The 12,266-nt window shown below is 40.7% G+C and overlaps 1 protein-coding gene across 5 annotated transcripts in view; it reads right to left on the bottom strand.

The window, feature by feature from the left end:
* The window catches only part of ST3GAL6 (ST3 beta-galactoside alpha-2,3-sialyltransferase 6), an 86,874-nt gene that overhangs the window by 38,153 nt on the left and 36,455 nt on the right, over positions 1-12,266 (bottom strand). For 4 of the 5 annotated variants that reach the window (XM_018057940.1, XM_018057820.1, XM_018057883.1 and 1 more), the window contains 2 exons: positions 3,721-3,809; positions 1,432-1,531 (listed from right to left, as the gene is read on the bottom strand). In XM_018057940.1, coding sequence (XP_017913429.1) covers positions 1,432-1,520 — 89 coding nt within the window. In that variant the 5' untranslated portion in view covers positions 1,521-1,531; positions 3,721-3,809. The remainder of the gene's footprint in view (positions 1-1,431; positions 1,532-3,720; positions 3,810-12,266) is intronic. The other variant, XM_018058015.1, reaches the window with a different exon arrangement.

Raw genomic sequence — 12,266 nt, 5'->3', positions numbered from 1 at the left:
GACTTCATTTGTTTCTAGAAAAAGAAATGCTTAATTAACTATCCTGTATTTGGACTTATTCAGGTGTTAAGAAATTGAGGGAGGTATAAAAGGTTCAATGACAACAGAGCTCTTTTTTTAACCTAACAGCCCAGCCTTAACTGTGAACCTGAACCCAAAAAGGACAGTTGTCATAGAGCGACTCAAGGAAATGTCTGCTTGGCATTGATAAGCAACAGTCAAATGGAGAGACATACTTGCTTGGTCAATTTAGTCTCTAATTCCAGTAAGTTCTTTGCTTTTAGAAGCACCTCCCTTTTTTTTTTAAAACACACCACAAGGAGAGTATAGACAGTTGCCCTACATCACATGCTCTGTGACTTATAGTAATCAGCACACTTTCAGATTAGACAATCATTTTTGTAATCTTTGGATTTGTTTTGCTTTAATTTGAAAAGTTGCACTGTAATTAATCAACTCTAGCAAAATTTTGTATATGGTAGTATAGTGTTAATTTATCCTGTGACAATGCTGCTCTGAATTTTCTTCTTTTTTAAAAAAAACAAAACCTGTTGCTTAGAAGCCATGAACCATTTTACTTTACTTCAACTTGTCAAAATTTCTTATTTTAAAAAATGATCATGTGGGTTCACTCATGAGATTCATGTCCAGAAGTCTGTATTTAAGTTGACTAGTTGTGATAGATCAGGAACTGCTGTGACTCCCTTTTCAAAGAAATTTAATTGATTTTGAAGCTTTTTCGATTTCACATGCTCTGTGACTAGTGCAAGGAAATCAAGTTCTGTGTTGTATTTGTTCCAGTCATTTCTATTCAGGTCACACATTGTAGCTAATTTTTATTTGCAATTTGTTTATTCAAACTACGTAAATACTTTACAAAAGAAAAAAAGGAAAAGGATAAAAAGCTTAATATAGGAGTTTTCTCTGTAATAAAGCTACCTGTGCCTCTCCAAATTTTGTATGTGATATTTCAAGTCAAAGTCATTTCAAATTCCGCCTATATCACTATTCAGCAAATATTTTTAAACAAAGGAAACCATATGTAAGTGTCCACATTTATCAACAACCTTTATCCCAGTATTTTAGACTCTTAAGACTCAAATGCCACTGAGTCTAAGAATTACTCCATCAATTAAAAAAGATGAATTATATAAATCAGAATCCCAAAGATGGTCAAGAGCACTGCTTCACTGAAAAGTCCAAAAAAAACACAACACCAAAACCCAATGTTGCTTACCGATATTTAAACGGTTATGTGTAATATATAAGATACTAGAATGGTAAAACTCTAACTTATAATGGAAAAGCTAGAAAAGGCTCAAAATGTAACAGGGTTTGTTTGTTTTGTAATAGGTCCTTTTAATATCAGTTGTGTGTTCATGTGAAAGACCAGTTGGGGGGTCATTTTTAAGCAGCAAGAATAAGACTTACCCATAGTCATTTGTTCGCCACAATATACAATGCAGCACATAATAGAGGAAGAGAGCACTCAGGAAGATGGCCAGGAGGCACCCTCTCATGGCTGGCCCACCTGGAACACAGGGAGTGAGGCCAAGGGAAAGGCAAGACCATTACACAGATGATTTACACAATGACCTACCTACAGGCATTAGCGAACAGAGAAACAGACAGAGGAAGAACAGAAGAAACTGATGTCAGCCTGTTATTTTGGAAACACCCACTAAATCTGCAGAAAGATAATATTTTTTTCTGTCTCTCATCTTCTTTAATCAACACAACACGATTCATGTTCAGAACAATACTTTCCCGTATTAAAGAAGTAAAAAATTCATTCAGAACAAAATTTTACACATCTATTTAATACCCATTTTAAAAAAAAAAAAATCTATTTTCTCTCTCTCAAGAGAAAGTGAATATATACCTTAAGATGTGAAAAAACATTTTGTTTCATCAGTGCTCAAAATGACTTTTAAATGCTATATAAGCTAAAAGTCATTTCCTCACTTTAAAAGACTGGGGAAAAAAACCACTAAAAAATATTTACCATAGCCTCAATTTTTACACACTTTTATATGCACCATGTCACAGCATAGGTAAATTTAGCACCTTTACAAAATAGATTTTTTTTAAGCCTAAAACATTTTCTTTAGTTTCCACTTCTGCTTCATAGGCAGATATGAATATGTTCTCACTTCTACATGTAAGTAAATGAGAAAGACAAATTTCAAGATGTTTTTATTTCAGTGCATCTTCACATCTCTTCCCAGGTTTCTGGTCCATCTAGACTTGAATGTACCACCCCACTCACTCTTGTCCAAAGTGTGAAAGTGTTTAGTCACTCAGTCATGTCCGATCCCATGGACTATAGCCTGCCAGGCTCCTCTGTTCATGGGATTCTCCAGGCAAGAATATTGGAGTGGGTGGCCATTTCCTTCTAAAGAGGATCTGCCCGGCCCAGGGATCAAACCCAGGTCTCCTGCTTTGGCAGGTGGATTCTTTACCATCTGAGCCACCAAGAAAGCTAACCTCAATTAGGGTGATGCAGTGTAGAACATGTGAGTCTAGTTAGATTCTTTTTGCATTTTGTAATTTTATTGAAATGTATGTGATTGGTTAGATTCTTAAAGAGTTCCATTGCCTTTATAGATATAATCAACTACACATAAAAGAAACTGTTCTTGATAATGTGAGGTCATCATAATAAATGTCTTTAATTGTTCTGGGCACAATTAGAGTTAAGACTCTCAGGAGCTATTGAGGGTACGGGGCTATTTGGAAGTGATCGTCAACTGTAGTGATGATCCCATGGAAATTGCTAGGTGCGCCACCCTCATCATCAGCTGTTGCTTCTCACTGCAACGAATGCAGCCACCACCCCCACATGCCACTATATAAACTAATTAGAAGTGAAGGCTGTGTCAGGAGGAAGCAAACGAACACCTCAAATGAGCAAACTTTAGTTTACACATACTTCCAGTTTAGCCACAAAACCCCCAATCAACCCTGGTTGGAAATCAGAAGACAGAAATCATGGCCCAACTCCATGTAATTCCTGGCCTGGGGGTGGGAGGGGCTTAGGTAAATTAGTCTTCCTTTTCCAGCCTGACTGTTCTCACATGTTGAGGAGTGATAGCACACAACCAACCTCTTTGGGCTATTAGACAGATTAGCCAAAAGGATGGGCATCGGGAATAACTAGGACACAAAAGTAAGTGCAAATAAGTGTGTATATCTTATGATTGATTGTTTTCTGAAACTAAAGCCAGCTGTGAGTTTTGTTTCCTCATAGCAAAGTGCATGGGTTTGAGAAAACCAAAGGGAGTCTTGGCCCACCCATTGTGCAGCCTGAGCAGTGCTCCTGTTGGACTGAAGGGAAGAGTCAACTGGGCACAGCCACGGCACAAAGGCCACACCCTCTGCTGGCAGAGAGAGTAAAGCAAGGAAGAGCACAGATCTTCTCGGGCCCAGGCCTCCCTGTCCACTTTATTCCGTCTTCCTCACCCCTCTGTAATATATGTCTTCACATGTTATGCATTATTTTAGAAACCATCTTAAGTTTTTGGTAAAAAGCAAGAAATAAATTGCATGATCATCCAGTGGGTAAAAAAAAAAAAAAAAAGTATGGTTCTGGGTTTCTTGAGAAATAATTGGCCAAAAAAAAAAAAAAAAATCCAAGGAATAGAGAGAACTCAGGTTTGGGATGAACTGAGTGAAAGTCCACGAAAATGAGGCAGTGAAGATGGTGGATGCATCACTTACCTAGTTTATTGAGGAAACAAGGGCAGCGAGACAGCGAGCCTGACCTTTAGGACATGTGCAGCAAACGCTGGCTCCACTTCGTCCCCTTCCTGTGAGAGAGAATAGTGTGTGCTCAGTAGTGTCCAGCTCTTTACAGCCCCGTGGACTGTAGCCTGCCAGGCTCCTCTGCCCATGGAATTTTCCAGGCAAGAATACTGGAGTGGGTTGCCTTTTCCTTCTCCAGGGGGTCTTCCAGACCCTGGGATCGAACCCGTGTCTTTTGTGTCTCCTGCATTGGCAGGCAGATTCTTAACAACTAGTACTACCTGGGAAGCCCGTGTGAGAGAAATGATAATATTAAACACTAGCCAGAGGCCATGAGCCATGCTTCGTGCTGACGATACAGGGAGCTGGCGTGGACTGGCCTTGGCAAATGGTTCTTTTTTCATGCGTCACACAAACATGAATGTAGGATAAATACAAAAAACTCCAAAGAACACTGAGGAATTCTTTACATATCCTGTGACTCATCTAAAAACACACGGCAACTAAGCCTTTTTTGTTGTATATCTGATGGTTTCAGTTATCAGGGATGTTTAGCAACTAAGTTCTAAAATGCACAAATTAGACTTGGACCAAGAAAGTTTTAGAAATTACTGATACCAGTCTTAAGACTGTCCTGGAAGGCATTTTACCATGGGCCAATCAAATATTTAAGACTCAAGTATTTAAATACTCAGATATTTAAGACTCCATACAAAGTAACATCAGTTATGCAAACATGCAACAAGGATGCCACTTACCAGTAACAGCAGTTTTTTAAAAAACATATTGAGGGCTTCCCTGGTGGCTCAGTGGTAAAGAATCCTCCTGCCAACACAGGAGACACGAGGTTCAATCCCTGATCTGGGAAGATCCCATATGCTGCAGAGCAACTGAGCCCACGTGCCACAACTACTGAGCCTGCATTCTGGCACCCAGGAGCCGCAACTACTGAAGTCCAAGCCGGCCCATCCTCCACAGGAAAAGAAGCTGCTGCTATCAGAAAGCTGGACACTGCAACTAGAGAGAAGCCTGCATGGCAGTGAAGACCCAGCACAGTCGAATACAATTAAAATTAATAAAAAAAAAATGCATCTAAGGTAAAGCAGCACATTAAAAGTCTAAAGGAAGAACTCAGTATTTTCAATTCAGTTTGCTTACCTGTCCCTCAAAATACATTCCTTGGAAAATTTACCTATTACTTTACAGAACAAGGAAGTATGAGTAAGTGAGATTGTTGTTTTTGCCTCACCAGTTCGTGGTTTAGTTGAAACCAAAGAAAGGTGAGAAACATTTTTTCCCCTTCAAAATGTAAAATAAATCTACTCGTGAAGGTCATTGTGTACACCACCTGAGAAAAATTTTGGAAGCTTTTTCACTCTCTCATGTGTCATGGGCAACTCACAGCATCCATACACAAGCTATGAAGCAAACTGGGGACAGCCAGGATATCCATGTGATAAGCATGTCGAGTTCTTCTGCTTGCTCACAGGAAAAGACTTGCAGAAATAAATGAAGTCTCTAATAGTAAGTCTATAAATGAAACAACCATTTTGCTTTAAGCCAAAGATTCAAAGCAACACCAGTTAGGATTTAACACAGAGTGCCTGGTTTACAGGGGAACAAAGCCCTTCAACATAGCTCCAATAACCAAAACAAGTTTCAAAATCCTGACATTAAACAATACATAGCAGCTTCTTGGCTGCAGAGGCCACTATTAATAAGACCAGGGTCCCTAAAACACCCTTACAAAGTTTAAACCAGAATCAATTATTCACCTAGAGTGTGAGTAGAGTTTCAAGGGAGAGCAGGAATCGCTGGCAGAGATCAAATGCTTATTTCTTCTCAAATTATGATACATAACTGAATAGATGAGTAATCTACATATGCCAGAGGCTTCCCTGGTGGCTCAACGGTAAAGTATCCACCTGCCAAAACCCAGGAGACTGGGTTTTGATCCCTGGGTTGGGAAGATCCCTTGCAGTAGGAAACAGCAACCCACTGCAGTATTCTTGCCTGGGAAATCCCATAGACAGAGGAGCCTGGTGGGCTAGAGTCCATGGGGTCGCAAAGAATCAGACAGGACTGAGCGACTGAGGACGCACTACATATACCAAAGTGGGCTCAATCTTGGCAACAGGTTTTCCTTCTCTTTAATAATTAAAGTATATTTTTTAAGTTCATAACAAGCTCGTATGTCCATCACTTCACTTAAGGCTCAAAACAAGCTTGACAAATGGATGTGCGGGTATCATTTCCTTGACGAATGAAGGAACTGAATGTTTCTCGGGGTGAGTTGTCCCAGCTCACACAGTGTAAGAAATAGAAGCAGACTAAGCGTGGCCATTGCTTCTCACAGTTCTATGCCTATCCATCAAGACAAATGCATGAGGGGAAGCCAAACGAGAAAATTCAAACAGACAACTTCCTGAGAGTGCGCCGTTGGTGGGCAGAGTTCCAAAAGTGCAGATTCAGACATAGTGGACAGGAGAGAGCTGCAGGGCAGGCTCCCCAAAGTGATATGGCCAGGGTCTGCACTAGCCGATGATTTGTTAACATGCACATTCCTCAGCCCCTACTACACCTGAGTTTCTGGAGCTTGGGGACATGGATTGAAACAAGAGCCCTCCAGTCTGATTCTTATGCTGACCCAAATTAAAATTTGAGAATCACTGCTCTAGGATTCTCAAGGGAACCATGGAGGAAACAAATAACAAATGTACTGAAATACAGAGACCATAACAGACGTTACAGTGACGACCCCATTAGATGGCAAGACCCGTGAGAGCAGGACTTGTCCATCATTTTATTTCCCTGTGTGTATCTGCATCTAATAAAACACGTTACACAGAAGACGCTCAGCAGACAGTCATTGAATGGAGTTCCAGATCTCATAACTAGATGTTCTGCATTAATTTTTTACCCAAAATGCCCAGCACATGGCCAATGCCCAGTGAATAATGGCTGATTAGAATCATTATGACGTATGTGTATTATATATGTGTCAAGGCCCCTGATAAAATGCTTTTGGTATATTATCTAATGTAATCTTCACAACCACCTTGTGAGGGCTATAGTAAGCTCGTAATCCCCATTTCACAGATAAGCATACTGAAGCTCAGAGACACAGTAACTTCCCTGAGCTGATAGACTGCAGAACAGGTCTCAAACCCGTATCTACCAGACCAGAGTCCACACACTGTACTGTTGCTCTCCAGATGTGAGCTTTTATGGATGGGTGCAGGTTTATTCTTCTGATACCAGACTAAGCATTACACAAGGGCTAATCTGTCCATCCTGCCAGACCCCTAAGCTGTGACAGTCCTAGGAACTGGTGAAATGGAGATCAAGTTCAGAGTCAAAAGCTGTGCTGAAATAAACCTCTACTACTCACAACCTTGTTCTTCCCTACCCCATTCTTCTGGATTTCAGTAAACCTGTTGTTTTTTCCTCCAAGTGTCCTGGAGCAGTGATTCTCAAACTTTAGTATGCTTAAGATTCAAACTGGAGGGTTCTTATTTAAGGCGCCTCCTTGAGCCCTAGAGAACCATAACAGCGTTACTTATAAAAACTACACAAAAACGCTATGGAATGACACTTGAAAATGTCAGATTCTTCTTTTTTAAGACTCTCCTAATGTTTTTTCGAATATAAAGGGGCTTTATTTATTCTAACCACCAGTTAGAAAAAAAGAACATTCTGGACACATCATTCTATTCCCTAAGTACAAAAACCCTGTGGGTATCTCAATCAATATTATACGACTTCAGGAAAGAAACACGCTTCCCCACGTGGATGCACCCAGCCTGTCTGGCCTCTCTACACCCAGTGCCCTCCAGGCCCAGCTGCAAACACATCCCTGAGCCCATCTGTAGGCTCAGCCCCACCCCAACCTCTGAGACTGATTCTGGCCCAAAGGACAGGGAACTCGAGAAGCCTTCAGCAGCAGCTCAGCAGTTTGGTCAGATTTTTACTAATCCCATGCTGACCTTGAACATGTCATTCACCAGGCCTGAGTTCCTACTGCCAGGTCCCTGAATTACATCTTAGTTTTCCAGGGTCTGCATTCTTCTTTCTCTCACAACTAACCCAGGAGCCCGGCAACCAAACTTCCAACTTTAAGTAACTAGCATCCTAAACCGTGTCTTCATCCACTCTCGTCCCCTGATACCCTCTGTTTCGCCAGCGACCAATGTCTGCTGCTCTGCCTCCGCTCTCACCCGGCATACTAGTGCTCAACAAAAACACTCAATAACTTGCATCTTTGTGCAAGTTAGAAAAGGACATCCCTTCTGGCTCCACAGAACCCTCTGCGGACAAAATTTCAACCACAAGTTTCCTCTCAGCCGCCTGCCCCTCTTCAAGGCTCACTTCGACAATCTTACCAAGTGGCACTGGGTCCGTTCAACCCTGGGAGAGGTCCTTCTTCACTCAGGGCTCCACCAGACCACAGCTCACGATGATACACACCCAAGACTGTCTCAACTTGGCAACAGACCTTACATCCTGCCTTCCTTCCTCTTCGTGCTTACTGCTTGCTCAGCCTGTGATTTCTCTGCAGTTACATGTCCCTGTGAGCATGTGCTCACAGAGCAGCTCTAGCTCTGCACTGATGTCCAGGTCTCCGACTCCAGCCCCATGGGCCCCCGAAGCCTCCTAGATCCAGCCATCTCCACAGAGTCCAAGCCTTAAAGGAGACACACAGGACTCTGTAGTGATGGGTGGAAAGGCCTCAGTTCTCTTTAACTCATTTACTGCCCCTCTTTCAAGTAATGGTCCTTATTATGAATGGCACAATCCAAATGTGTCCCCTCATTTATACACCAAGAGGCTCCACCCTTTGGTGCTGATGATAGTATAAATAACGGCACACTTCATTAAGTACTTCCCTGGTGGTTCAGATGGTAAAGAATCTGCCTACAATGCAGGAGACCTGGGTTCGATCCCTGGGTCGGAAAGATCCCCTGGAGAAGGGAATGGCTACTCACTCCAGTATTCTTGCCTAGAGAATCCCATGGACACAGGAGCCTGATGGATTCCTAAAGTCCATGGGGTTGCAAAGAGTCCAATGCAACTGACACTTTCACTTTTATTAAGTACTTACAAAATCGCCAGCCTTGCCCTAAGCTCTTTCCACACACAATGATGAAAGCAGGGATGTTAGCATTCCCACTGAAGAGATCTTTCTATACATTATGGGAAAATTCTAAATTGTACATTCTGAAAAACAATAATTACTGTATTTTATAACTATAACAGCATGAACTCAATACAGTCACAACTTTTTAAGCAAGGGAATGATAAATTATGCATCTATTAAAATACTTACTTAGAAATAATATAATATGAAAAACTGTTCAATTCACAATTAAAGAGATAAAGAGATAAATCTCTTTAATTAGTAAATCTGGTTGATCAGATTTCTACTAGAAGGATCTGAAAATTTTCAATAGGCCATAATTTTAAAATAAAGAATAATACATATAAAATTAAGTAAAAAGTAATATTATACCACCTTAAAAAGCTAAACTGAAATCTGAAGTTCTGAGCTACTGTTATTTAAAACAAATTAAGGGGGGAAAATCTGATATTATGGAGTAAATAAATAGAAAATTATAATTTATGCACACTTCCCCCTACAAAAGATTTGTATAGTTTCAACAAATTGGACCAACTGTATACATTTGGCTGATTTCTAAACAGCATTTTGTGCATAGCAGAAGAAGAATATGTATCATTTTCTTTCTCTTCTTCCCCTGGGTTCTTCTGCTTTACAATGCTATGCAGCTATTTCCTATATGCGTACACATATCTCCTCTTTCAGTCTTTCAAAAAAGCCAATGCTTTTCCCAGATTTCATCCTTAGGATGTATAGACATATCTTTTTACCCAATAAAAGCTAAGTTCTCAGTGCCAAAGCAAATGACCAAATCCTGCCCCCTAAACTGAGTATGCTCTCTGCAAAGAACATAAAAAAAAAACAACTTATCAGCAGAATTTTGGTGTTTTTAATAGCATAACAGGACAAACCCAAATCATTCAGCTAATAGTATACTATACTAGATGTTAAAAATAAATGAACTGAAGCTCCTGTTTTCAAGATTTCTCCTTTGAGACTGAGCTTCATTGAAAATAAACAAAGAAGTTTTTAAGGGAACTTCTTATGTTCCTACTGTTCATTCATATTTTCTCCCAGAGACCCATTTCTTCTCCCAGAGTGGAAATTTTCTCTACTTCTTATATTAATGCCCCACTGACTAGGTAGACTCTATGAGTAAGAGGTACTGTTAACAGGTTAATGATGTGGCCAATTTTTAAGATTAACTGTGTAGAGGGAAAAAATTATAATAAAATCTACCACTTTTAAGTGTATAATTTCATGAGCTTTGACAAACCTGTAAGGTCATGTAACAATCACCAAAATCATACTAAATCATACTTTCCATCAGGTCTGAAAGTTCTTGCGTCCCTCTTTGCAGGCAATTCTCTTCCCCCAGTTTCTGGCCCCTGATCTGTTTACCATTGTAGTTTCACTTTCTCTAAAAGGCCATATAAATGGAATCATACAGTACATATCTTATTTCTGGCTTATGTATATTAGCATAATGCTTTTGAAAAAAACTATCCATGTCATTATTTCTACCAGGAATTCCTCCCTTTTTCTTATTGTGAGGGAGAAAATGTTGCTTGCCATTCCAATGAACAGCACGGTTGCCCACTATCAAACCATCAGCAACTGCAGCCACCCCACTCCCTCCATCACCCCCAAACCTCTGACAGCACACCCTGAGAGGGAGAAAAACAGGATATGGGTCCTCGACAGTTAAGATGTCTATCAAAGGAGTAGTTTAAATGAGCCCAGACTTTGCATCCTCCCACACACAGAAAAGCCCCAAAATCATTAACTTAAGATGTCTCTTTTGTGATTAGCAGTAATTTTCTGATGTTCAACTATGTTTGTTTGTTTGTTTAGCAAAGCAAGCATTAGTTGCTCAGTCATGTCTGACTCTTTGTGACCCCATGGACTATAGCCCACAGGGCTCCTCTGTCTACGGAATTCTCCAGGCAAGGTCAGGGATTTTCCTGACCTAGGGATCAAACCTGGATCTCATGCATGGCAGACAGATTCTTTACCATCTGAGCCACCAGGGAAGCCCTTTAATTTAGCAAAAACTCCTCTCTATCCTAGCTCCTCCCTAACCTCTTTGGAACAGTTCCTCAGAGCCATCTGAGAGGCTGTCTCTCCAGTTACAGGCTTTAGAAAGGCAACCAAATGAAACATAATTTTCAACTTTTAGGTTGTATACTTTTTAAATTAGATGATCGCTAAGTAGTATTCCATTTTATGTCTGTACTATAATCACAGTTCATCAATTCACCAGTTAATAGACACTTAGTTACTATTATATAAATACAGCTACTGAAACCAAGCAGGACCCTGTGGGCTCCTGGGCACAGAGGCCTTTCTGGCCCCCCAGCCCTTTCCTTGTTTGTAGGGAACACCCTCCAGCCTCCCTGGCCTTCCCTGAGTTTTAAAGAGCAGATTCAAACAGTAGCTAATCAGGGAAGGAAGAGGATGCAGATACAAAGGAGACCCTGAGGCCAGATTAAAGGAGAGAAGGACCTGTACACACCTAGATCCTTATCAGCAACCATACCCTTGGACCACTGTTACAAAATTCTTCACCAAACCCTTCCAGGAGAGGATACACAGCTTTTCAGAGCACAAGACTGCTGTGTTCCCCTTTGCCTGGCAAAGTAATTAAGCTCTTCCTTTTAACTTCACCCAAAACTCTGTCTCTCAGATTCGATTTGACACCGGTGCACAGAGACTTCCGTTTTCAGAATCACTACACTGAAAATTCTAATAGAAGGATTTGGGTATACACATGTTATCATGGGTCACATAGTAAATGTATTTTTTAACTTATATGAAGATTATTTGCTTCAACCTCTCAGTTAGAAAGAAAATCCTCTATCTATAAATAATTCAAATTACTGATGCCACTGAACCATACAAATCACTGAAATGGGTAAAAACGGATTACCCTACTACTATTGAACAATTATTACTGGTGTGTGCTCTACTTCAAGACATGGTGAACAGAGCTCCTGGTCTGGTGAGGGAAGTTACATTGTTCCAAAAGGAGTATGATTATCTTCTGTGGTAGGTAGAATGAAACATTTTAGATCCCAGCTCTTCAGAGTGTGGTTCAAAAACCAGCAGGACCCCATGGGATCCTCCCTGGTATAAATCCTTGCTGTGTCCCCTACGTTCTGTTTGTAGGAAACAGGCTTCATTCTGCCTTCTAGACTTCCCCTGAGTTTCAAAGAGCAAACAGTTCCTAATCAGGACAGAGAGGGGATATAGAAACAAGGAGGAGCAGTCAAGAAACAACAGTGCAGCCTTAGGGCAGTGTCCTGGATCCTCCTCAAGGAATATACATAATTATGCACACTTGATGAGCTATTTCAAATCCTGAAAGGTGATGCTGTGAAAGTGTTGCACTCAATATGTCAGCAAA

This window comes from Capra hircus, chromosome 1 (assembly GCF_001704415.2).
Source record: "Capra hircus breed San Clemente chromosome 1, ASM170441v1, whole genome shotgun sequence".
Taxonomy (NCBI): domain Eukaryota; kingdom Metazoa; phylum Chordata; class Mammalia; order Artiodactyla; family Bovidae; genus Capra; species Capra hircus.
This window is presented reverse-complemented; position numbering and strand designations above follow the sequence as displayed.